Source organism: Pleurodeles waltl, chromosome 1_2, assembly GCF_031143425.1.
Source record: "Pleurodeles waltl isolate 20211129_DDA chromosome 1_2, aPleWal1.hap1.20221129, whole genome shotgun sequence".
Lineage (NCBI taxonomy): Eukaryota > Metazoa > Chordata > Amphibia > Caudata > Salamandridae > Pleurodeles > Pleurodeles waltl.
The window spans coordinates 825,743,575-825,771,184 of record NC_090437.1 but is presented as its reverse complement, the minus strand read 5'-3'; the positions used below and the strand labels follow the sequence as shown (position 1 = coordinate 825,771,184).

The 27,610-nt window shown below is 45.0% G+C and overlaps 1 protein-coding gene across 3 annotated transcripts in view; it reads right to left on the bottom strand.

Annotated features, from left to right (window-relative positions):
• Window positions 1–27,610, bottom strand: part of GALNT7 (polypeptide N-acetylgalactosaminyltransferase 7) — a 456,997-nt gene that overhangs the window by 176,463 nt on the left and 252,924 nt on the right. For all 3 annotated transcript variants that reach the window (XM_069244367.1, XM_069244357.1, XM_069244375.1), the window contains exon 3: window positions 790–956. In XM_069244367.1, the coding sequence (XP_069100468.1) occupies window positions 790–956 (167 nt within the window). The remainder of the gene's footprint in view (window positions 1–789; window positions 957–27,610) is intronic.

Genomic DNA, 27,610 nt, shown 5'->3' with positions numbered 1-27,610 from the left:
GGAAAAAACTTGAGAAAACATAGCAAGCTTGTTCACTCTTTAAGAAGCTGGACTTCGAATACCCAGTTTTACTATTCACGCCAGCGCGACCCTCATCCGCGCATGAAGGCACCAGTGTCCTGATTCACAATGGCCGCCCTCAGCTTACACTCCGTGTCCCTGAAGGGGCTGCGGTCTAGGCCTCAAGGCCTACGCGCCAGCAGGGACGGCAGAGCGGCGTGCGGCTGAATAACAAAGTGGCCTGGGAGACACGATTCTTCCACACTCACGTTAACAAGGGGTTTTATGTAAGCAGTTGGTTTGATCTTCAATAGTGCATAAGGCATGCACAGCGGATATCTTATGCCCTAAAATGACAACGAATCTAAAGAACAAATCAAATACAACGAATGCAGCAATCTAAGACCACCACAAAGAATGTAAATGTAAAGACTAAGATCCGAAGAAGCATTTTTTTTTCAACACGGGGCTTTTAACTTAGGCTGGGGCGCGCGGAAATCAATTACACTGTAAGAATGGCAGCGTGCAGAAATCTGTGTATGCAGAAGCTTCCGCCAGTGTAGACTACTCACAATCTCAAAGCGCATGCCAACCATTCTATCCGCGCGGAGGCTATTTCCATCCCGTGTAAAAACAGTAGCAGCTGTTCTAAGCAAGCAGAGCAGACAGGCACGCTTTTTCCATCCTCCGAGAAGGCAGTCACGGCAGAGAGCCGGATATCTAAAACACGCTAACAAAGGACATTCATTCACTCCTCGCTCCTTACGCTATGCAGTTCAAGTGCATTACCTTTGTTACTGAAGTCGTCAATCATAACGATCTCTGCCAGGTACCTCCTGGGCGTTCTCTTGATGACGCTGTGCACCGTCCTCATCAGAGTGGACCATCCTTCGTTGTGGAAGACTATGATGATGCTGGACGTCAGCAAGTTGTCGTCGTACTGCCAGTACTTGCACCTGGAAGAGTTATATATTTGTTATCGTTTGGAAATTGTGGAAATTGCAGCTCTGCAGTTACTAGCACATAAATGAAGCATACACAGTAACCCTACACATAAGCAAGGCCTGCCAGGGGGATGTCAGGCAGCTACGGGGCGTGGGGGAACGTCTCCCAAATCCCAGCATTTGAGAAGAGTTACATGAGGCTGTGGCACAGGTTTAGCTCGCCAAATTAAAAGGGGTAGACCGAAGAGTAAAAATTGTATCATTATAGATTGTTGGGTGCTAGGGTCTCCTTAAAATGTTAACACTGACCAAACTCCTCTATCTCTTCTACGTCCTATCCTTTAAAATCCTAAAATAGCCTGACCCCTGGAAACAATTGGTCACACTATAAACTATTGTGTTGGATATAATCACGGGACCTGATGCAGTTGACAAAATGAGAGATAAAAGTTGACAACTTAGTGGCAGGAGACGGAGAACACATCGAGCTAGGCAGTGATGAAGCTGGGCCCGAGGCATATGCATGACTGAGCCAACACTCTACATGCAATCCCTGCACAGGCCGAAGACTGCACTGGTCTGCTGAGGATGATACTAAGAGTTTGACACAAGAAACTTAAACACTTTTGAGTTAAAGCAATTTACCTGTAATGCACATAAACGTGTGTCACAGTCATGAGACCATCCCCTCTCTGCTCCAGTTTGCCCAACAACATTTCCAATATCTGCTTTGATTGGGGAGTGTGTGCGTGAGGAGACGTGCTTGTTTCCAACAGCTGCTCTAAATCATTTGATTTCTTAGGTACCACTGGTGACCCTCTTGAAGGGCAGAACCTTTTCCTCTACAGGCCACACATGTATTGCAAACATTAAACATGGAAGATTAATACATATTTGCAGCATACGCCAAGGACAGTCCTTACCATGGAGATCTGATTGCCACTTCACACATCCATCATTACAGCAGCTAATTTGCTGAGGTATCACCTGAGCTTCTTAGGAGACACCTCTCAGGATGCTACAATCCCACTATCAGGTTGCACCCACGAGCGTCCAGTGGGGACCTGCCTTCGACTTGCTTTCCCACAGAGCACTCTCTGGCACATTGCACACCTTGCTCCACATCTCACTCCACTGTCTTTTGGCTTTGTACTTTCCTATTGTCTTCCCATTGTTTATTGCACAATATATTTGTTGTCTTTCTAGTGCTGTCTTCTACAGGCATTACCCAGTTGCTATCAAATATTCTTATCTCAGGCTGCTGAGACCTACTGCAGTCTTCAGCTCCGATCCTGTCCTGGCTGTCCCTTGTACACGCTAACCCCTTTTTCCAAATGCCCTTGTCCTTGAAGAGAGGAAGCTCACCCTGTTAGTTATTCAAGGTGCAGTCTCAGCAGGAGTCCAGACAGTACCTTACTTCTAATTACTCTGAATAGAGTTGCTGCTCAGAGACAATGATTTCCTCAAATCATCAGCTCGCAGGTTTGGTCTTAAGATAAAGGGGCGTTTCCAGGCTGACCAAAATATGTCTCCTGAGGGTACTCTGAGTCTAGTATTTACAAGTCTCCACGGATAACATAAGAAGCAAGATTCGGTTAAGAATCACCACGTGGTTGCATCAAAGGCACCAATGTCCAGGAGTTTTCTTATAGGTAGCCGGAAAATTCTTTCCAACTTGTAAAAGGGCCTTTGCAACCCTCTTGGAATGGCAAATTTGAGGGGCTGTGAAATAGGTGTAGCCCTGCTATTTACTAGTCAAAGGTTGTGTATCAATACTTTCTGGCCACAATTGCAGTAAAAAACATTGATTAATTACCAATTACCAAGTTAGAGTGGTAACTGATTACAAAGGTTAAAACTGTCCCTGTTTGCAGCCCTCCATTCACAGAGAATCATTGTGGGTTGCAAACTGCAGCAAACCTACATAATATTCATAAGAGGATCATTTTGCAACCCATTGTGAATGGACAATTTGAGATGTGACCCATTAGTACACAAGACAGACCGCAGATTGCACACCCATTTGCAGAATCTGCTGATCCACCTTTGCAAATGGGTGTTCATACATCACGCCCAGGGTGTTAAAATGTTTGCTCTCATCTCCACAAAGTGTAACTGACGGACATTCTCTCTTGCGAGGATGCTTTTGGTAAGTAAGCAGTTATGCTAGTTAGGTTAACTCTTGGCCTGGATGGCAAAACCACTGAATCCTATATGACAGCGTTGTAGCTTCCTAATTCTGTAATATGTGCTGTTAGAGGTATGAACAGGATAGCGAGGTTTTCTTGACGAAGTTGGGCTTTCGAAACTAATGCATCGATAATTCTGCAGAGAACATACTCAGTCTTATGACCCCTGTTCCATATAAGGCGAAGTCAGATGAGGATGGGCAGAAGTAAAACATGTGGGTTGTATTGCGGCAAAGTGGCAGCATGAGGCATAGTGCATGGGGGCAGACAGTCAAAGGGAGCTGTACAGGAGATGAAAGGAAAATGTAAATACACGGGGAAAAGGGAGGGATGGAGGGGGCCGGAGGGAACACAGGTAGTGCTTGAGTATGTGGATGTGTCAGCAGAAAGTGAGAGAAGGAGGGAATAGAGGGAATGGGAAAAGGCAGATGTTAGTAGGGGGGTGGCTTGGGAAGACCTTGAGTCTGTACATTGTGCCCAGATCAACAAGTGACCTCAGTGCCTCTGTTTTTAGTCATTTCTGTGGAGGAAGTGAATATCTCGAGCAAATATTGATGGTGCTGAAGAATGGTAATTGAACTCAGTCAGCGTTGTCGAACATGCAGATGGCCACCTGTTGACTATGTCAAATTTAACATGAATGTCCTTGATGTAGCAAAGTCATTACTTTTATCCCCAACTCGCAAGCTTCAACCCGTAGCAGCAGTATTTTGCATTGCATCTGCTACTTTGAACGCTTCCTTCAAGAGCAAGAAAATAAAGACCTATATGTACTGGCCGGGAGGGAGCTCATTCCTAATGAAGACTAGCAGACTGCCACACTGCTGTACCACCAGAACAGAGGTATGAAAATGCTCAGCCTGGGTAAAACTAGGTTCAACCAAAGTTACATCCACTGGAGCCAGGGTAAAGAAACTTATCTAAAGGTTTCTAAGCAGAAGGCAAGCACACCAACTGCTCAAGACTTTAGACTTTAATTTCCTCAAATAGGCAGTTTAGCGGGTCTATGTTCTTCAAATGTGTACAGGAAGTACACTAGGATCACCACGTGTCAAAAACTTCTGTTTGCCTCGGCCATATGACCATTGATAAAGTGTCATCACTCATACTTAAGAGGGCACTGTTACAGTTCTAGGGACAGTGGTCAAAGGTTATAACTTATCAGTGGGGCCAAGTATGATGGTGACAAGAAAGTATCCCATACCACTAACAGTCCTTCTTCCTGTAAGCCGAAGTGTTGTTGACTGGGTGCAGATAGTAACTTGGAACCCACCTGTCTGTACCCTTAGCTCAGTTGTGGACAGGTAACTCAAGTTAGGGAAGTATTAGTTAGTTCTACTCCACCGTCAAGGGAATTTGTAAAAAAGTTTCTTACTGTGAAGCCTTTTCTCCAGTGATACCAGAACTAAAAAGCAGACAAACTATCGTTGGTACAAGAATGATTGCTTTTCTTGAACATGGAAAAAGCAGATACTAGTGCCAGCTTTAATAAGTTAGGCTTTAACGTATGAGGTAGCATGGCCGAACAGTCAAGGCTTAGTTTAGGAGGCTGGTGTGTGGGGTAAACGTCTAATTCTAATAGCAAATAGCAAATAAAAAATAGATTGTCCAAACAGTGTTTTTCTTTTTCTATATAGGTATACGATTATTAAGCAAACATGCAGTAAAGTTAAAAAGTTCCATTGTAATCCAGCAAATACATTGCAACCAGTTTCTAAACTCAGTGGGGGAGGATTGTTGTGGTGTTGGACCCGTTATGTCAGTAGGATTTAGGAGAAACTCGGTTGAAGGTGTTCCTCCCGCCAGTGGCATGGGCAGACTGCAGTGGTGTAAGGAGCCAGGCTTGTGCTGTGCATAGTGGATGCAGCGGAAAGCTGTCAGACAGTCGTGCTGGTCTCAATAATGGTGTTGGAGGGAACACAGCATCTCCTATGAGGTTTGTGGTTGTCCCATTAGGGATGCGCATCAGTTGCAGGTGGCTCAAAGTGGCAGCAGGCCTTCACACTGGGTGCAACTAGCACTCTAGTACACAGCTCACAGGTTCTGGCACAGGAGCTCAGAAGGGCAAAGTAACATCACTTGCAGGGTCACATCTAGCATTCATCTGTAATGTTCAAGGGCTCACAAAAGATGTAGGTCACCTCACCTTAGCCTAGCGCCGCATCATACTGCAGCTTCATGCTTGCTCTGTTAAAGGGGATCACAATGGTGATAGGCCACCTCAGTGGGTGCCTCTTGTAGTGCCACATGTTTGGCTAGTGCCAGCTGTGCATCACTGACTGGATTCATTTGGTGATCATGTTGGGTGTAGCTAAGCTATCGAGCATTCCCTTCAGTCTTGGTGAAACTTGGCAGCACTGAGCACCTCAAAGCAGCACAAACACACAGCATCTGGCAGTGCAAGGCCAGTTTTCAGCACACGAGGCAGTCTACTTCCTTCTCTGAGGGGCTCAGCACAGATCTTCTCAGCAGTCCTAGAGATGTGGGCTACACCTGGTAAAGGGCAACATCCATGGATTCTTTCTCTGGTCCAGTCGATTCTCCTCAGAGGTGAGAAGTGCTTCAGTGAATCATGAGGTGAATGTTGGATAAGGAAGAATGGCCTGCATAAGTCTAGTCCTGGAAATATTTCCAGGTGTCGAATCAAGTCTAAAGTTTGCGCTAAAACTTTGGAGTTAACTGATCCTTATAGAGAACATTTCGCTTTTAGAAAGCCATAACTCCATGGCAACTATTTGCTGCTCAATCTGTCACTTTGCCTTTTGTGCAACTCGTACATAATTCCATATACACAATTTCTGCTTTAAGAACACACTGCAGACTGTGGGGTGGGACTTCAACGCATTCTTTCCTAATATATATATGCCAGTTGACCAGGTTACCCGTCCAAAGTCTTTGTCTAAGTGGTATTCTTTCTTAGGTCATACCATAACCTTCTACCACTGGCTCTTAAATTCACCCTGAGCACAAAATGTATTTTCTGGGAAACCTCAACCAAGTGCAACACCTGCTTACTGAGCAACAGACCATATTCCTATAGATCAAAGCTGAACAGATTCATGACACAGGTGTCCTGTGCTACAGAACGTACTTGGACTGCTAAAAGTTTAAAATGAGAAGCAGAGTGGTGCATTGCCACTGCATGAGAGACCTTCAACCCTAATGCCATTGAGTTAGGTGACTGTCAACGAATAACGTCTCACTTCTATAAGGATGCATTATGGAAAGATGTCCCACAATTAATAGTTACTTTAGAAAAGACACAATAAAGGTATAATAACACATCAAACCAGAAATTTCTGTTTTAAATGATAACATCACATTTTATTCGGGTGAACCAAAGAGTGAAAAATAAAGGTTAATGTGCCTGAAGCACAACTCGATTCATAACAAGTCTTTATTACTTTCCAGGAGATCATTCCCTTTTAACTGTCCGGCATCCACGTTACTAGCTGGTTGAATACAATCAGATACAACTGGTGCTTGTAAATGGGTAACAGGGCAGCAACAGAATCAGGGATTTAGGCAACTGTTTCTGGAATGCAAGAGGAAAAAGAGCATCACTTTTTGTAATTTTGGGGGTAGAGTCTGTAACTCAAATGAGAACATCGTCTTTTACCACCTTACTTTATGAGTCATAGTTAGGGCTGGCTGAGTCAGCCCTTGAACCAGGGCCACTGCTTGAAGAATGCAGTCTCAGCAGACAGGCCCAGAGGGCTCGAAAATCAAACTGCTGTATGATAGAAAATCTGCATTTGCCCATGGCACAAAGAGATCCTGTTCTCCGCAGATACCTCCTCAGAATAGCAGACACATCCAACACCTGCACACTATCCAATTGCAGTTGATTATCGTCTGACGTGTTCTTCGGCTTGCAGGCTGCCCAGAAAAACAAAGTGGATTGTCATACTCTCCTCTTAATCCCTCATCTTAACTGGATGACTTGCAGAAATGTACCCTAATCTGAAGAAGCGGTTGCCTCCAAGTACCAGTACGTAACCGAGTACCTCAGCAGAGATCCCACTCCACTGTTGAGGAGACAAACCAGCTGCTGGAGAACTCCAGTCACATCAAAGTTGCGAGCTAACTATGTGCAGTGAAGCCATGCAGTTAGTTCTCCTTTCCATCTGATCTACTACTTCTTGATTACTCTACGAACCAAGGGAGGCTCTGGAAATATATTTTTGGATTAACAGATTGTATTGAGTTTTGCACAGAGAGTACAACAAGACAGACAAGCAGCATGTTGGAGAAGATTAGACTGCGTTCAAGCACAACATTGACAATCAAATGATATATTGCAATAGCACAAAAACGTAGCAAAATCTCCACCCTAAACGGGACCTTAGGCTAACTGGCCAAGCCATTTTCCTCAGACTCGAAAATATATAAGGGGACAGCCCCAGGCTTCATAAACCGGTTTCTTCTGCTGTGCACACCAGTCCATCCCTGGCGCCATTCAGAGATGGTAGGAGGAATGGGAGTTTTCTAGCAAGTGGCAACGTTGGCTCTGGTAATATTATGGCTTGATAAAGGAGCAATCCCTTAGCAGCCTGTTGTATAATGCCTTGCAGTTCTGGGCCACTGAAACACAGATTTAACTTTAGCCTACCGGGCAAAGTCTCCTCTCGACTTGCACATGTCTAATATCTCAAAGAAAAAAAATTCAAAGTACTTAGTCAAGCCATCGTCCCTCCCTGCTTGATCCTGGACAGAGAGCAGACAGGAGTTTATTCCCTGGAATGGGGTGGGGTGGGGCAGGAGGCCAGGTAAGACTTTACCAGTTTGATGTCTGCAATGCTCCGAGACCCCATTAATTTTTATTTTCTTGAATAGGTGTCTGTGGCTCAGAGATCACCAGATGGAGGTCTCAAGTTTGTTTACTTTTCCATTATAGAAGGCTGATGGCTCTACTTGAAATATATAATTAGACCCAAAGATTAGCACTAGCATCCAATACTGACCCTGAGCGGAATGAAGAACAAGGTCCTTACCTTCGGTAATTAATCTAGTAGAGACATATTCTAGTTGCAGATTCCATACCTTAGAATTTCCCCAGGCGTCAGACTGGATCTGGAGATTTTTCTTCGAGCAGTACCTTTGCGTGCCGTAAAGTGGCGCCATTAGACTCCGTGCCTATCGTGGGTGTCATGGTCACCATGCTGACGTCGCGGTTGTATATAGGTGCCACCCCAGCATGCTGATGTCAGTTTTTTTTTCATGACGTTCCACACTACAAGAGGGAGCCATGAGGAACACTGAGACTGGTGCACCAGGACTAGGGCCCTGAAAGGGCGTCCCTGTTCCTAGAAATCAGTTCGCAGAGCAGGGAGGATGGGTGGGTCTGTAAGGAATCCGCAACTAGAATATGGCTGTACCAGATAATTTGTTACCGAAGGTAAGTAACTTTTTCATTTGATAGAGACTTCTAGTTGCAGATTCCTTACCAAAGAATAGATACCCAAGCAATACCCGCCCCGGAGGAGGCTCTGTGAACCAAGATCATACTAGGAAGTCCTGCAGGACCGAACGGCCAAAGTAGCTGTCCCTGTGGACCTGACTGTCCAGGCAGTAGTGTTTGGTTAACGTGTGCAGGGATGCCCACGTTGGTGCCTGGCTGATGTCCAGGACTGGAACTCCGCGTGCTAATAAAGTGGATGCAGCTGTTGCTCTGGTAGAGTGAGTACGCAAACCTTCACGGGGTTGCTTCTTAGCCAGAGCATAGCACATTTTGATGATCTGGAGATGGTTCTCTTCTACACTGCCCGCCCTTTCTTCCCACCCACATAACCCACAAAGAGTTGATTGTCCACCTGGAAGTCTTTGGTATGATTGAGATAGAACACCAATGCTCTTTTTGGATCCAGACAGTGGAGTCTCTCCTCCTCACAAGAAGAATGTGGGGGTGTGTAAAAAGTAGGCAAGATGATGGATTGTCCTACGTGAAAGGGCGTTACCACTTTAGGGAGGAAAGAGGCCCTAGTACGAAGCACCACTTTGTCAGGATGGACAGAGATGAAGGGTGGCTTCAAAGAAAGAGCTTGTAGCTCACTCACTCCCCGTGTAGAAGTGATGGCCAAAAGGAAGGACATTTTTAAGGTGAGGAGCCAAAGAGGACAATTATGAAGAGGCTCAAAAAGAGCACACATGGACCAGGTTCAAATCCCACTGGGGCATTATGAAAGGACAAGGTGGAAACATATGGGTAAGACCTTTAAGGAATCTCACAACATTGGGAAATTTAAACAAGGAGGGTTGATCAGGAAGTCTGAGGTAGGCAGAGATTGGAAACAGATAACCCTTAAGGTTGCCCAAAGCAGAGCCCTGCTGGCCAAGAGAGTATAAACAACAGAACCTCAGACAGAGGTGAAGAATGGGGAGCAACAGTTTTGTTGGTACACCATACAACAAATGTGTGCCAACGACAGGCTAAGCTGTTTTGGTGGAGGGATGCCTCGCTGCCAAGAAAACATCACAGACTTCGGGTGGAGGGCGAATGCGGTCAACTGCCTCTGCTCAATCTCCACGTAAGTAGACAGAAACAGGCTGGGGTGGAGTACTGCTCCCATGCTGCTGCAACAGAAGATCCTCCCAAAGAGGCAGTCTGAGTAGAGGATAAATGGCCATGCTCAGAAGCTCGGGATACCATACTCTCCGTGCCCAGTCTGGAGCCACAAGAATTACTTGGGCCTAGTCGTTCTTGATCTTCTTGAGAACTCTGGGCAGAAGTGGTATTGGCAGAAAGGCGTACAGGAAGCCTGAGTTCCACTCGAAGAAAAGCGTCGCAGAGCGAGTGCCGCCTGCGAAACTCCACACACAAGACAGCTGACATTGTGCATTCTCAGTGAAGGTAAACCGATCTAACCAAGGCTGTCCCCACTGCTGAAAGAGACCCTGCACCACCTCTGGATGGAGAGGCCATTTGTGAATGACCATGCATTGACGGCTGAGTTTGTCTGATCTGGCATTTAGAGAGCCTGGCAGATGTTGAACCACCAGTGATATGCCCTGATGTTCCAGCCATGTTCAGAGACCATTTAGAGACAGGGCCTCTTGACAAAGGGTCCACGACCCCACCCTGCCCTGCATGTTGCAGTACCACATGGAGGTGGTATTATCCGTGAACACCTGCAACACGTTCCCTTTGAGAGTGGGAAGGAATGCCTTCAATGCAAGCCTGATAGCCTGATAGCCCTGATCTCCAGAAGGTTGATATGGAGCCCAGACTCCGCCAGAGACTAGACGCCTCTGATCTCCGCCTCTCCCATGTGGCCGCCCCATCCCAGGAGTGACACATCTGTCACTATTATCTGATCTGGTTGGGGAGAGGGATTTGCTCCTGATCCAATAATGGTTCGTTAGCCACCACTGCAGATCTTGCGCATTTCCCTTCAAAATCTTGACCGTGTCGGAGAGATTCCCCTGATGCTGCGCCCAGTGGAACTTCAGGTCCCACTGCAGAGCCCGCATATGCCATCTGGCATGTGCGACCAGCAGGATGCAGGAGGCCATGAGACCCAGCAGCCTCAGAGACATTTACACCAAAACCCAGGATGGAGGCTGAAACATCAGTATCATAGCCTGAACATCCTGGACTCGCAACTTTGGAGGATAGGCCAGAAAATGCACTGTGTCACGAATAGCTCAGATGAAAGGGAGTGTCTGAGAGGGAATCAGGTGTGACTTTGGCACGTTTACAGTGAACCCCAGCAAATGCAGGAGGTTCGCCGTAGTCTGGAGGTAAGAGACGCCAGCCTTGGGCGAGCCCACCTTCAACAGCCATTCGTCAAGGTAGGGGAAGACTAAAACTCCGAGCCAGCGCAGATGAGCTGTGACCACCGCCATCACTTTTGTGAACACCCGAGGAGCACTGGCAAGGCCGAAAAGAAGCACAGTGAACTGAAAGTGCTTGTGACCTAGCTTGAATCACAAGTAACGTCTGTGGGCAGGCAGGACAGGAATAAGAAAATAGGTGCCCTGCAAGTTTAATGCTACCATCCAGTCTCCAGGGTCCAGGGCAGAAAGCACCTGAGCCAGAGTGAGCATTTTGAATTTCTCCTCCCTGAGGAAGAGAATGAGGGCCCGTAGGTCTAGGTCTAGGATAGGACAATGGCCCTTGTACTTTTTGAGCACCAGAAAGTAGCTGGAATAACAACCGCAACCTACTTCTGGCACAGGGACCCTCTTTATGGCTCCCTTGGCCAAGACAGCCGTAACCTCCTCGCGGAGAAGCTCCAAGTGATCTCTGTCATCCGATCGTAGGATGGTGGTATGGCAGAAGGGGTAGTCTTGAAGGGCAGGGAGTAGCCCCTACGGAGTATTTGCAAAACCCACCTGTCCATCGTGATGGACTCCCAGTGGGGCAGCTGATGGCGGATCCTGCCTCCAACTGGTCTGTGATGGGACAACGGACTAGGAAAGTTTGGAGGCTGCAGCGGGTGAGGGGAGGCTTGCAGGGGTGGTGGAATGGGCCAACCGCTGGCTCCCTGATGCACATGGATGTTGGATCCTCACCAACGCATAGGCTGAGCTGCATGTGCGGTACAGTGACTGGAGGGAAATAGATGTGGTTGGGAGCACCTTCCGTAGCCATGGAAGGAATGAAAAGTGGACTGAGGGGGGTAAGGAGCAGCTGCGAGGCCAAGGGACTGAGCCATAACCCGGGACATATTAAAGAGCTCGCGGGGTAAGTCAGCGTTGTCTCTGAAGATATGGGTGCCATCGAAGGGCATGTCCAAAAGCGATTTCTGGACATACCCTGAAAAGCCAGAAATCCTCAACCAAGCGTGGCACCGAAGGGCCACTGTCAAGCAGCTGATCTGCCTAGTGAGTCGGTGGTGTCCAGTCCACATCGAATGGTGAACTTGGCTACATCACTTCCGTCACCAATAGCTTGGGAGTGAATGGCCCGGGCCTCCTCCGGGACCTGTGGCAGCACCTGCGCGACCGTATCCCAGAAAGTATGGGTGTGGCGGCTCAAAAGGCATGCGATGTTCACAGACTGCAATGCCAGACTGGAGAAAGAAATCATTTTCTTCCCAAGTCGGTCCAGTCTTTTTGACTCCCTGTCTGGGGGTGCGGAAGGGAATGCACCAGAAGAGGAAGAAGCCCGAATGACTAAGCTGTCAGGTATAGGGTGTTGGGTCGGGAATTTAGGGTAGTTAGGCGCAGGCCTATGGCGGCGGGTGATTGTCCTGTTGACAGGAGCTACCGTCCTGGGTTTAGATCACATCCCCAGCAGGACATCAGTGAGGACCTCATGGTAGGGCAATAGGGGTTCAGATGTGGAAGGCTGGAGCTGAAGCACATCAGTCAGGAAGTTAGTCCTGACTGTCACTGAAGGCAGGTCGAGGCCCAGGATCTTAGCTGCTCCTCACACCACCATTAAGTAGGAGGCTCCCTCCTCCATAGCCATGATAGGGGGAGAAAGCATGCCGGGGTCAGGGGAGGTGTCCAACACACTGGTTTCACCGAATTCCTGAGCCCAGTCTACAAATAGGTCTTAAAGCTGGTATTCTAGAGGGTCCAGGGACCCCTCCATACTCTCACCGTATCCATACCCATAGGCATAAGGGTCAGGAACCAACCTGGGGAGAAATGTCCCAGACAACGTCGGAATCGGCATCGGGTAACGCCGTTCCTGCTCTGGGTCAGAGTCGGGAATGAGTATGGGATCGATGTAGATTATGGGCCCAACCGACTTTGTGAGTGTCGACTTCTGCACCGGCGCCGAGGAAGGTTCCAATGGCATGAATGGCGTTGGCTCAGATCCGGAACCTGTGGTGCCCTCCGGAACTGAGGCCGAAGCTGCTGGGACAGAACCCGAGTGGGCCCCCACCAACCGTAGTGGGCCCGAAAGCATCACATAAGGGTCAGTCTGCACAAATATGAGGTGCATGTCCCCATAAAACTCCATAAGTTAGGCAGGGGTTGCTCGGCTCCCGGAAGTCGGAGAATGCTTATTCTTCTTCAACGTTTTCCGATGACCCGAGTGCCCCAAGGACTTGGAGTGGGACGAGAGCGAGTGGTGATGACTCCGCAAACAGTCTTGTGACCTCCCTCTTGAGCGAGACTGGGAGCGACGTAGAGACAACTGCCGGGTCACCATGAGCTTTAGGGACTGTTCCCTCAAAGCCTTCGGGCTCATGAACCGACTTGTGATCACGCTCCAGACACCACAAGCACACAAGAGGCAGATCCGTCACTGACATCATGCGATGACAGGTCTCACACAGCCTGAATCCAGTCTTCTACGAATACTTCTCGATGCACCAAGAATGCTTAAAAAAAAAACTGACAAAAGGGTTGAAATGTCAGTCAAAAGCCACGGAGGGTAGCTCTTCTCCGGATCTACTCGTAGACTGGCACGGAAAGAAAAAACTGACGACAGCGCACCAAGGTGGTATATGACCGCAACGTCATCACAGTAACCACGACACCAATGACGGATGGAGAGTTGACCGATGCCACCTGATGGCACGCAAGGGTACTGCTCGAAGAAAAATCTCCTGATCCAGTCTGACACCTGGGGAAATTCTAAGGTAAGGAATCTGCAACTAGAAGTCTCTATCAAAATATTGTTCTACAAAAAGAGAGATGAAACATGGTCACATTTGCCCAGGTTTAGTTCCCTGAACAAAGGAGAATGAATATACTCTCGGTATTTAAATAAGTGAAAATCTATGTAGGCACACATCATCCTCACAGGATTCACAACAAGTGACTTCCCTAATAAGATTCAACCTCCTGTATTCTGCCTGAAGGTTATCTGCCACCAGAGCCCTTGATTCAGTTCCATAGAGTCAAATGATGTGCACATACCTCTACCCAGACTACTGCCATCTCAGAGACCAGACACAGTGAACTTTCTTCTACTGAGCCCAAGGTGTTTGGCCTGGTGTTGTCTATAGATCACAACACAAGCATTTAGTCAGTACTTTAGGAGCACCTCCGTTACATGACAGCCTTCCTGATTTTAGGATAAGTTCCAGCATTCCCTTCTTCTGTGAGAACAGTTGGTTATCAGGGCTCTACAACCTGGGTTGGATTGGGAAGGCGGGCAGCCAAGCATTGGGCGATAGGCCGGTGAATAAGGGTCACCTGAGGGTCGCTTTTTAGGGCCTCTGTAACTAAGCCCAAGAGACTTCCTTTCTTCCCTAGTTCCTGACAGGCTACTTAGATGTGGCACCTGTATCATGGACACTTCCCTGCCATGCTATAAATTGAGGCTAGGGGCTAGGTGTTGCTTTTGCCTTTGGAGTATTCTTCTGTCATGCCATTAGTAGTGTAACTTCCCCAAACATCCCCCCACCGCCAGACCCTCACATTTAGGCCATGGGGAGGGTGGGAGTAGAGTATGTAGAGGGCTTGCTGGGGGGGTGAGGGAGGGGGGGCACAGGTGTTTTTGTGCCATTGACTCATTCTACCCTAAGTACCTTTGAACAGCAACAGCTGTGCGCTTTTCTTGATCCCTCCCCTGCGCCAGTTTATGGCCCTGAGGCTACAGTGGCCTCGGAGGGGGGAGGTGAGTAAGAGAAACGGCCTCCCTAGAAGCCAGATGTTGTCACCTGGGTCTAAGTGTCTTTTAGGCCCTGTTGGGTGGTGAGGGGGTCTGCAAAAGCCTTGCTGTGAGGCCATGTTCCCAAGAGGAAATAAATTGGATGTAGCGTTGTGAACAGAGCTGCTGATATTGGAACTAGGTTTCAGTCCCAGCGTCAACTCAATATCCAGGGATTCTGGGCAAATCACTTAATTTCATAACTAAACAAGCATTTGCAATGCAACGGGTCTTGCATTTGCTGAGTTACAGCTATTAGCGTTGTAAACTCCTAACAGGACTTTTCTTGCCACATAAATTGGGGAAAAAAACAAGCGTGATTGCCCTGCGTGGAAAATAAAAAGATAAATTAGTGCAGAAACCATGCTGAAAACACAGAGCCTTGTATGTTTTCAGTAGTTGGCCAGTGCCCTCGAGGAGGGTTAAACACCGGAAAAGGCATAATGTAAGCATACCTTTCACTGATGAAATCAAGTGGATTTTAAAAGGCAAGCCCACGAACCAATGAAAGTGGCAGGCATGACATAGGCGTGGTTAAAAGCCCAAAGAGAGATTACAACAGGGACGGAGGGCTTGTGCGCTCGACCCTAAAAATAAAAATGAATTTGAGCTTATGTAATGCAACTGGTGCTCATGTGCACTGCTCTAATGCCTTTGGGACGAGTTGAAACTACATAAAAATGAACATAAAATAACCAGCCATATTCCAATGAGACTAACCATATTGTGGTCCATGAAAGCGATGATTTGGGAATGCAGGCCACTTTTTTGGGGAGTGCCTGGGCCTAGCTCTAATCCCAGTCCACCCTGACTACAAGTGCGTTCTTCTTTCACGGAATAACGAGCCTTGCCAATACTGAACTAGACCTCCTCATCCAGCTATGCTCTCCCTCAATGCAGTCAGAATCACAGTTCTGGTAGCTGGCAGAACTTTAGGCGCTATCTCCTGTCTTCTCTTGGTTGAGTATCATATTTGCAGTGATTTGCGCCACTCTTTTCTTGTGCTGAGTTTTGCGAGGGGTTTATTCTGGTTTTGAAAAAAGAGTTTTACGGATATTCTCCAGGTAAATAAAACGATTTAGTTATGGGCAAAGGAAGACACTTAATTTGCCACGAAAACGCATACTGAGGCACATTTTAATCAAGGGGTTCTACTATGAAACGGGTACACAGAGGGCACACAATTCACAGTTTAACTGCTCCAATTCTGCCACACGCAAAAATTAGGCCAACAATCCGTTACAAGATGTTAATAATAACATGGTATGTTGTTCTACTGGGTTAAAAATCAATAGTGTTTCTGTTAGGAAACGTACAGTAAGACAGCCATAAACAAAAAACAAGAATTTGTTGAGCAGTCTTGTGGTTAGAACATGAAACGCCATGACACACAAGTTCTCTGGGGACTACCCATTGTGCGGCCTCAAAGCCTTTCTCAACCGTCCCCCCCGCCTCCTGTGCCCCATGGGTGTCGGATTACCAACACCAATACTAAGAAGGCAGCAGTGCTGAAAGCACACTGAGGAAAAAAAGGAAGAAGACCGCCGTTGCTTGCATGCTTTATTTACAGCGCCGAGTCAGCCTGTGTGAACAAAAATATAAAACAACTGTTGAATAAAGTCCTTGGGAAGTCGGAGCCCAGAGACAAACAGCTTGTATACGCCATGGAGTGACCAGTTGCTCTCTGTGGAGAATTGTCCCAGCCATGCAATGTATTTTACTCTACAGTGTTCTGCAAACCTTCTCCCTCCTTCCATCCCACGCACATTACAAGACAGAATTTTAACAGTCAAAGCTCATTATCGGATCTGCCTTGAAATGACTCACTTAAGCTCAAAGAATTATAGATGTCACCTTCTTAATAGCACCTAATAACTTTACTGTTCCTCTTTCAAGATAGACTGAGTTGTGTGCGGCAGATATGGTGACCACAGAAGGTACTTCTACGGTGGAAATGTGGGAACGGTTTTGTGGTGTACCGCTGTCTGCAACAGAAAAGGATAGTAGGATGAAAGGGACGACAGTTGTAGCTGGTGGCCCATACCCACAGAGGGACTGGAGTGGGTGGACGAGTAAGCAAATTTAGCAAGACCTACTGTTGTACTGCTTAAGGAGAATAGGAGAGAAGCAGCCACATAACCCCAAAAGGATTGGTGGAGATGAAATAAGACAGCAGCACAGGGGTGTTTCGGTAGCATGTTTGTGTTTAGGATTTGATGTGTTGAAATGAGGCAGGGTTAAATTGGTCACAAAAGCTGTCACCCTTAACTTGTCCGATCCTTTGTTAGGAGAGAAAAGATGGTATGTTCTAGGGGTGTGACCTAAAAGGAGGTTCCCTTTTCCCTTTATCAGTTAGCCTAGGAGGAACCGTGGTAGATCATCTAATATTTGCAGAGGTTGAAAGTCAGGCTCGAGGGTAGGGAGAGAGTGCAGGATGCTGTGTTGAGAGACAGAAAGGGAGAAAATGAGCCATAGACCCTAAGCGCCTGTTGACATCAATTGTTGAATTCAGGCTATAGGATATTAGGTCACATGTCCCTAGAGGACCAAAAGGATCCCTCATGGTGACTCTGATGGTTGTGGGTAGGCATGTGAGGACAGCCAAAGAGTTGTATCCACAGTGGAAGGGGGTTCTCAGCATGCAATGAAGAAGAGGAAAGCCCTAAAACTCCATAAACCTCTGACTAGCCAGGGAGTTCATTTATATCCTTACTGTAAACAACAACTCCCTAGCCTTCATAGACCTATTTTACACACACACCTGTGGCTACTTCTCGTATTTGGAGTCTTCAGAGTCAATAAATCAATATAAGTATACTAACAAATTCGTTTTCACAGTCAGCGTATTAAAGCATTTATACTGAGAGAACAGTATACGATAAAATACTTTTCACCCATCTTAAGTAATGGTTTCAGTGATTAAAGTTTTCTTAGAGGGGGGCTTAGATAAGTTTTCCTTCCAGTCAACTGCTTTGCCCTCCTTGGAAATTAACTAAACACGGTTCTGTCAAAATTGAATGGGACTACCATTTTGAATGAATGCATAGGTCAGATCAGCAACACGAAGCTTGGAAGACTACATTTATGGAGCTGTAACATCAGCCATAAAGACAAGCAAGAACCAGACACTCTGCATCAATAACCCAGATAGGGTTTTCCAACAGACTAACGTTTCAAAGGGTTCATACGGCTTTCTTGTCAAAGTAACTTCTGGTTTCCACATCAATTAACCATCATACCTAACCGCATCCTTTCCAAACTATGATGTTACAGAATAGAGATCTATACAATGCTAAAAATCACTCCTTGAATGTATGTACCTAATGCACAGCGTGTAAATCAGAACATTGACTTTATACATTATAGCCAGGACCACTGGAATTTTGCGAATCTGCAACTGCATCTTTTTCGCATACTTACAGATTTGACACATTGGCCACATAATCCATCTGCTGCATAATCTGCACATTTTAAAAAATAAATGTTTTTTGCTCAACTGGATCAAAAGTTACTAAAACATGGCTGGTTGTCTTCCAGTTGCTTATTCCTGCATTTGGTTGTTAAACTGGTAATAATAAGTTGAAATCTTTGCCCAGACATTATTTCCAAGTGTAAAAATGACAAAATAATGAAGTAATATTATAAAAAAATAGGCCTTTTTATGCCACATAATATGCCTTTTCTTTCGGCATAATTTACTTAACTTTGGCGCATAATGTGGTGCTGCTCCCCTGCTGCATAATTCCAGTGACCCTCACGACAGCACTAACCACAATGATTTAGCAACTTCAAAGCAATCAATGGTGAGATGTCAAGCTCATCCTACCAGGAAGAAAGTAGCCATTGCTGGGTTCATAGGAAAAGTGTACTTATCAGATATCTGTCAAGCAGCAACTTGGGCAGATGTAATTTTGGGCTACACCAGATTACAACACTTGTTTGCCTGCCTAGTTCTTCACTCCTTCATTGAGATAGGTTTGCTAAGATATGTTATATCACAGTTTATAAGCCTGCAACCACCTAAAAGGTGTCCTGTCACTGAAAGATAGGGGTAGCTCTATTCAAAGAAACATAGAGAGAGATATTACCAAAAGAAAGAGGCAGCCTAACAAACTGGTAAAAAACGCCTGTAGGTGGATTGTGCAGTAGTTCAAATCCATCAAGCAAATCCAATACTAGTAAAAGAAGAAAAATGGAGAGAAGACATGAGAGCAGTGGGACCATTACCAGGTGCGTGCTATGAAGCCAGGTTTTAAGTGCATTTCTAGGGTGCAGGTGCAAAGCAACAGTCCGCAGTCTAACGTGAAGAGTATTTCACATTTCTTGAGGCTGCCACAAAGCAGGCCCTACCACCGCAGTGAACAAGATGAAATCCAAGAAAGGATGGGAGGGCAGCATTCTGAGAGCAAATGGGCCTACTTAGAAGACAGATGTTAAATTTCTTTCTCAGATACTATGGGTACGAGTGATATAAGGCTCTGTGTACAATACAGAGGGACTTAAAGTTGATCCTCTTTGCCACAGGGAGCCAGTAGAGCCTAACCAAGGCAGATGAAGAAGAGGCAAACCTAGGAACACTGAGGGCTAATTTGGGAGAAGAGTTATGGATACACAAGTTTTTTTTATTGCGCCTAGAAAAAGAGAGTTACAGTAGTCCAGGCGACTATCACGATCTGAAGGCGGGAGCAAAGGAACAATCTTTCTTAGCACCTGCAGCCACAGAAAATAGGAGAGTGTCAAATGGTTGGCTTGACATTCTAGAGTCAAGTTTTCACCCAATTAAAAGTCAAGGTTTTTTTCCCTGATTACCTGAGCTGGAAGAAATAGACTAGGGATGGCGAACATCAGGTGTAAGAAATCCAAAGGAACACCGTTTTATCTGAATTAAATTTCAGGGCACTGAGTCACAGCCAAGAAGAGACCGCAGTCATGCAGCAGTGAAATGACTCATGTAGGTCGATTTTGTTCTGTCTGTAAGTATAATCAGTTGGGTGTTGTTAGCATAATTCATGTAGGCGACCCCAAAAGACCAGATTAAAGGTGCCAGCAGATGGATGTCTATATTGAACAGAATAGGACTAAGTGCAGACCACCGTGACACCCCCCTGACCCAGAGCCTTAAAAGCAGATATAATAGGAGGGAGATAGACTGCTTCCTGTCTACTTTCTAGGTAGGAATTACACTACTGATAACGTGTTCCACTAATTCTGGCCTTCGTAAGTCTGGATAGAAGGATGGAGTTTTTGAAGGCAGCAGACATAGCTAGAAGAAGCAAAGCAGCAGGATTAGCCATGTCGTCTGACAATCTCTGATAGTCTAAAGCGGACAGTAGAGCTATTTTCGTACTGTGTCCCAGTCTAAATCCAGAATGTACCTGCTCCAGAATATGAGGTTTTCCAGGAAGGCTGAAAGTAAGGAGTTTACATGTCTCTCCAAGATTTTAACAGAAAAAGGGAGAAAAGTAGAGCGGACATTAGAGAGAATATTGTGATCTGCATTAGGTTTCTTTAACAAAGTTATAATTAAAATCCAATTTCCACTCTTTCTGGGTCCATTCTTTGGTGAAGGACAAGTTGCACACCCAAAGAAGAGGCTGCAAGAATAGTCTTGGCCAGGTTCCGAATCATAGGCGAATAGAATCATAGAGCGAATCAGATCTGAAAGAGGCTGCAATAGCTGTAAGATGTCTGCAGGAAATTTCTCAAAATGACCTAGGAAAGGTGTCAAGTTTGGTTTGGGCAGAACAGCAATAGGGCCAGGGTCATTCATCTCAGGGGTGAGAGCATCTATGGAGGAACCAGTGGGATTTGACGACAACTCAAATTAGGCTCTTTCTCCTGGCTCATGAGCTGCAGCGACTCATAGATTCTATTTATTTTCTCTCCAAAAGTCGTGAGAGAGATTGTCAGCAAGCTACTGAGAGTACACAATGCTCAAAACCACTTAATTAAGGGAGGAAAGAGACGGTACAATATAAAAACATCCTTAATATAGTTCTCTAAGGCTGCAATCTGCTGGGAGTAAAATTCGGCTTCTGCACATTGCCATGAGTTTTTTTTAATTTTATTTCAATAGTTCCTGTTTTAAAACGAAACAAGACTTAGAGGAATAATGAGTACGTCACACCATTTTCTAACTTCTTACACCTTCTTTTGGCCCCAGTCAATGCAGTGGTGTCCAAGGGGTGGAAGGTCTGGCTCATTTCGGCCTGACCTTTTTTTATGGCTTGACCACATCCAAGGCAGACTTGATCCGATGAGAGTAGTGATTTTAACAGTTGTTTAAGGAATCAGAGTTCAATGGCCTCCAGACCACCACCAGGCAGCCGACGTGCTGAGGACATAAAGTTTGCTCAAAGGCTGTTTAAACTAAGAAGCTAAATAGCTAGCTAGGCCCTTAGAACAGTCAGATTTTAAATTCAAGATGAATACAACAAGCTAGTGGTCCGACCAGGCCTGAGGTAAGGTTTTCACGTTGTCTACAGTGTTTTATGGAGCAAAAAACTGAACCTAATGCGTGGCCTTTATGGTGCATGAGGCTTTGGATTTTCTGAAAAAGTTCCATGGAGGCAATGCCTTCAATGAAATTAGACATGGGGCTAGAAGAAGGGGATGTTTCATTCCCTAGATTAAAGTACCCCACTACCAACAAACTAGAGTGAGACAAAGACAGGTAATATCAAGTCAAGGAAAGAATTGACAAATGGTATGGCAGGACCGGGAGAGCCATAAAAGACCAGTCAACTTATCAGTGTAGAAGTGGACTTAAGAACAGACAAGTCTAATAACTTCATTCATGGAAATTCAGACAGTATAAGTTACTTGAAGGAGTACCCAGGCTAACAATTATGGCTACTCCACTGCCCGCTTGGAAGAACGAGAGGGGAATAATGTGAAATATCAGTGGGCAGAGGCCAGCTATATCTTAGTCAGAGGATTCTGAGAACCAGGTCTCCATAAGGAACAACACTTCCAACTCTCTTGCATGCAGCAGGTATAATGTTTCATTGCTCACCGGGCATTAATTAAAGGCCATCTCAGCGGTTTAGCGGGCTTTATTATTCAAGAAATGCATGGGGCATGATTAAAGGAACTGAAGTAGGGGCCGTTGCATGGCCATCTAACCCTCCCCGGCAAAGGCTGGGGTAAAAAATAGCCCATTGGACAGATCACCCTCGAAGTAGGGACTAGTATTAAAACTGGTTTCCACCTCCACATTAAGCAGTAAAGATCACGTTTACACAGCTGTTAAACATAGCAGTACCTAATAACTACAAACGCCAAAAAACACATAGGATGCCCCTTTGGTAAAAATACACTGACCATTGGTAAAAGAAAATATGCAAGGCAGAAGTGCAAACAAACTCTTGCAAGACAACAGTAGAGTCCAGAACCAAACTCTAGAATTGTAATACGATATCTTTTTATCCTGAGGAAGGCCTCATGACTTCATAGTCCAAAGGAAGATTTTGAACCACAGTAAGTCGAGAATCTGACACTGACAAGTAGATTTAAATTCTGCTGACAAAAATAATTAATGGGATTGTATCAAAAGAGTCTAAGAATACAACAATTAAGTAAGACCCAACACCATCAGTGGATATTTATGATAAAGAGACCCCTACTCTTGTGAAACGAAAAAAGGTTTCACATAAATGATGGGTGAATCATAGGATTTTGAAATAGGACTGCACACAAATAAACAGTGAATGTTTGTAGGCTATATTATCATAGAAAGCATATACTGAATGGATCATAAAATGCATGCAACAAATGCACACATAAATGCAGCGCCCCAGGAGCAAGATCGTAACTAGAATAAAGTAAGAATTGAAAAGAAAACGGAACAAATATATGTTACAGTGCAGTACTAAAGACCTAAGCTTTCAAGTTTTCATGAAGCTACAGACGATTGGCAGCTAAACAACGGTTACTGGAGTGGAAGTCCAGCGGCAGGAGAGGAAAAAACTTAAAGAACTGGGCAATGGTATCCACAAATCAGGGAAGTCTTTAAAAAAAAAAAATATCTAGATAAGTTAACTCTAAAGAACTTAGCAGTTAAGTTCAACCAACACAGTGTCATTACTTTCTTAAGATATAAAGAAGTGCATGCTTCTTATGAGGAGGTTGTTCAAAGTGAATTTATTAAAAGACAAAGTTGATGGGTAGAATGCTTGCAAATGTCTACGCCGATGTCCATCACTTGGTGCAACACACAAGTCCATCACTTTTACCCACTGTTCCCTCCAAGTAGGGAACTGTCTTGCACAGAACCAGCTTGATCCTCCAGGACAGGACCCTTTCAAACAAGAACAGAAGGGGCATGTACAACGGATAATGTTAGGACTTGGTTCAAAGACGATTTGGCTTGGCAGTTTCCCAATCATGCTTGGGTAGCACATAAGTCATAATTTAGCCAACCCACTGACTTCGTTTAGAAAAGAGTTGCAACTGCATCAGCAATTCGAGTTATTTTCTTCCTGTTCATACACAGGATCAGAACAGCTCAAATACGTTTCAGAGTAAGGAGATAAGGCAGTGCTTAATTTGTGCTTGTTGTTTCCGGTGCTGAGCACCGGCCCTTAAGTTTGAGGGCCGGGGCTCATTCTTCTGCCTCAAGCATTTGCTGCGAGCAAAAGACACGTAGGGGAATTACGGAGGAAGAGAAAAACGAAAAAGCGTCACAAAGACAGAAAGTAGAAAGCTACAAGAGTGAGCTGAGGGGGCAGGGAGTGGCTGTAAATGAATTGAAGAGGCCCAAGATGGCTTCAGGATTACGCCACCACAATATTCCGTGTTCACACATTTAACTGCAGCAGCCGCGTGTTTAAGAGGAGGGCTTTGGGCACCGGCACCTTTTTCTTTACAAATTAAGCACTGAGATAAGGTCTGGACACAAAAGTGCTAATTCAAGAGTACATCATGAGAAAGTAATGACATAGCAAATGATGTGTCCTCGAGGGCAGAAGACACACGGTGCATTTAGAGACCCTGAACACAGACATTTGCGCTGCTAAGCAAGAAAGTATAAATGTGTTTCGTTTAGCAAACATTTGATTAATATTGACCCACACAGTTTGCAAGACTATGACGGGGCTACCAAAACGAGTGCAAATGCTGGGTTGCATGTGTATTTCTGTATGACTTTGTCATTACAAACGGTGGAGGAAAGAGAAAGTAGACAACACCCTACAAGAGGACATTGCCAGTCTGTGTTACTGCCCCTAACAATGAGAAGCGTTACTACTGGATATTAAAAAATAAACCAGCTCTCATTATTTTCAACAAAATCTAACTTTTAGTTCTAATCAGCGTGGTTCAGTAGTCATATTTATTTACTGGTGTTTTTTTCTCTATGGCAGGTACTTAAATACATCTTATATATGTATGGTCACACTGATGACACTTTCCAGGTAACAGAACTATTTATGTTTAAGTAGAAGAGGAAACAAAAACATTAGAACTCTTATGACCAGTGGGACCCGGGTTGCGCAGTTTCGTAAATGTTATATATGTTCATGTTGTGCAGAGTCGAAAGTAAATACATACATGTTAAACAAATGTAACTATGCACACAAGTTACCGAAAAATCGAAAAAGAAATGTTGAAAAGAAAGGCAGAACAGGAATCAGGAAAACTGAGCAACGAGAAGTAGGTGTGTCCTCTCTCACGCTCATTCAAACCTTGCTGAGCCTTCGTTTCCAACATTTTACAACTCCACGTACCACATTCTACGTTCTTCCTTCTACACCAACACCACACACCTCCCCATTATCAAACGAACATTAATAAAACAAAGAAATGGAAAATGAACCACATATGTCATCTGCCTGCTCCAGGGCAGTAATGGGACAAACACTCCCAACTAGGACAGCACGTACTCCTGCTATTTCGCTGGGGAAACTCTGGCTCTTTGATTACACCTAATGCTCAGGCAACACAAATGAACAGAGCGTTCACCTATGGGTTTCAAAGCCACTTGAAATAAGTAACCCATCACTACAGCATGCATATTAACCCCACCAACATTAGAATCAATATGTGCACTTGACTACTCCTGAATCTCTGGACTCTCATTCACATCTGTATCAGTGATCTCAGGCGCCACCTATACAGGAACATATGTATCCATCACGATGTCATCACGTCTTACTGAGCCCTTATATACTGATACACTGCTCAGATTCCATATTGAACATTCATCAACCCGAACTGCTCCCTTTAAGTCCTTTGTAACTCTCACCAGGTCAGACCACTAATAATCTTGACTTCACACGCCTGTCAGGAAGTTTAAACTGGCTTTTATGTATTTTGGAACAGTAAATTCTACCTCTTATGTGCAACATGTTCTTTTCATACCCACCCTCTTTGCTTCACCCCACTGTAAATGTCCTTGATTCCATGGAACTCTCAGTGATGTGCAGTTTCTTCTTCAACCACCCAGGAGCCAGACATGAACTTGGCTTCCAACTTCGCAAACATTCTAAAGGCAAGATGCCTGTAACCGAACTGAACGGAATTATAGGATAATAGTGCAATTTATAATGACTTACTCAACTAACTGTTCCATTTTTGTGCCAGTAGCACAGCTTTCTTAACAACCCATTTAAACCGCTTCACTTGCCAACTGACCTCAGGGTGATATATTTGAGATGGTACTATCACAGATTGCACACCACACAAGGTACTTGTAACACGGAGCTTGTGAGCTGAGGATAATTATCCAATTTCAGATTTACTACCAAACTTTCCATACAGGAAATGTCCCTCTGAAATTAATCACAGCATCTACATTTGATTTCTCCACACTTTTCAATTCTGGCCTCTTGATGTAGTAATCAATTCACACCACAACACTTATATCTCTTTTTGTGATACTACAGAAGTACCACATTAAATCTATCCCACGTTTATGCCAAAAACCTTCAGGACACTTAACAGGCACAGGACTGGTCACACAGGGTTTGGCAAATTTGTTGTACTTGAAGACCTTCCACCTGGTACCGGTCATTTCTGGTTGCCCTTTGTGTGTCTGTTGTATTAGTATCATTCTCAAATCAAAAGCTGATGTAATTCTCCTAGGTTAACTGCTCTTGAACCTTGGCAAACCACTTCAATACATCTTGTCCATAAATGGAGACTGAGTAAAAACGCTTTAGTAACCTAGTCCCTGGAGGGGAAGAAAAGTAACGTCCTACCCTATTCTGAGCCACCGGGTTAGGCATGAAGGCTGTAGAATCTGCATATAGACACCTGATGAGATGAAATAGGATGTAACACTGGAGATGTTACCAATGCCGAAAGGAAAAAGAGGGGGCAGAAGTCACACACAGACCCGAATTATCAGGCATGTGCTCTGCTTACTGCACACTTAATTGAACTGTAGAAGGAAATTACCATTATTGCTCCACCATTTCTTAAACTGCATTAAACCACAGAGTGATTACTTTGATTACTTTACACTGCATTTGATGGTGTAAAATACTCCAGTTACTGTGCCCTTATTGATTTACACAAGATTACTTTGTTGATTCTCCACTACATTACTTAAGGGAATTGCCCAGATTGCTTTTCCTTTTACAAGGCTACAGAAGATGAGCACACTGATTGCTTTAACATTGCATTAGATTAAAGGAACATAAAATTATTACACACACACACACACACACACACACACACACACAGTAGCGGAGCAATCAGAAGTGCAAGTATTCTGGCAAATTGCTTCATCCCATAAGTGACATCTTCAGTATATCCTGGAATATAAATTAACTGAACACTGTACTCTGTGTGTGGCATCATGAACCCCTATATAATACTAAGAATGTCACAGAAAACGATGATACGTGAGAGGAGTGAAGCGAATCCAGTTGGAAGCTGGAACCTGAAGGGCTGGCTCGGGCGCTGCAAAGGAATAAACATCAACTTCCGTTACAAGCAACTTGTTTGTGGTAATGTTTCACGTGACAACGAGTGGACCGGATATTTCAACACAAGAAAACTGGCTTCAAAACGTGACAGTGAATCTTTCTTCTGAATATGTCTTCGTTGAGTTTACGGGGCTAAACATTCAACGGGCTATGAGCAATGAACATCGCTGTGTTGTTGTAACGAATGTGACTAATCCGATGAATGTTCGATTGGGCGGAAACACTCTCGCGGCGCCGTTAGCGAGCTGCAGTTCAGTCAAGTGAAGCGGGCAGCATGTGCAGAGCTGAGGCGCGAGCAGCTGCCAAACGGTTCTGTGGCGTGTGATACTTGTCGTGTACGCATTACATGCATGCACCATTCTCGACACGAGCAGCGATGGAATACATTCCAGCGTGGGAGGATGTTATTCACAGACCAAGGATCCTACTTAACGACGGGTGTGCGGCAGGCAGCACGGCCACTTTCAATTGGTGCTATCAGTGTGTATGGATTTCAGTCATGAAATAGCTTTAAACGTGGACTGCGAGACGAGCATGCTTAGCACAGTCACTGCATTAGAAACCAATGACACACAGAAGTATTCTTAAGGGGGAACGTACGATTTGGTACGTTTACTGGGAGACAGTTGTTCTACCCGAATCTGCATGGCACTGGTCCCTAGTGACAATAGGAAGTAACATCAGCTGTACCCGGAAATTCACAAAACTGCGTGACAAGGAAGGGCCACTAGTTTCTGCTGAAAAGAAATGGAAACAAAAAGTTGACTTCTTCAGGAGGTTGAAAAGAGTAATAGATATGTTTACATATATTTAGTCTGTGTGAAAAACATTGTTTTCGAACAACTATGTAGATAAAATTAAAAAAATACTGCAGTCACACCCTTAGGGGTTTTTCTAGAGAATGGGTTTTGGTTTGCAGGTTATCAGTGGATGAATTGATTGTGTTTTGTTTCGGAAACTGGTGATCCTGAAAGGAGCTTAGGAATCACA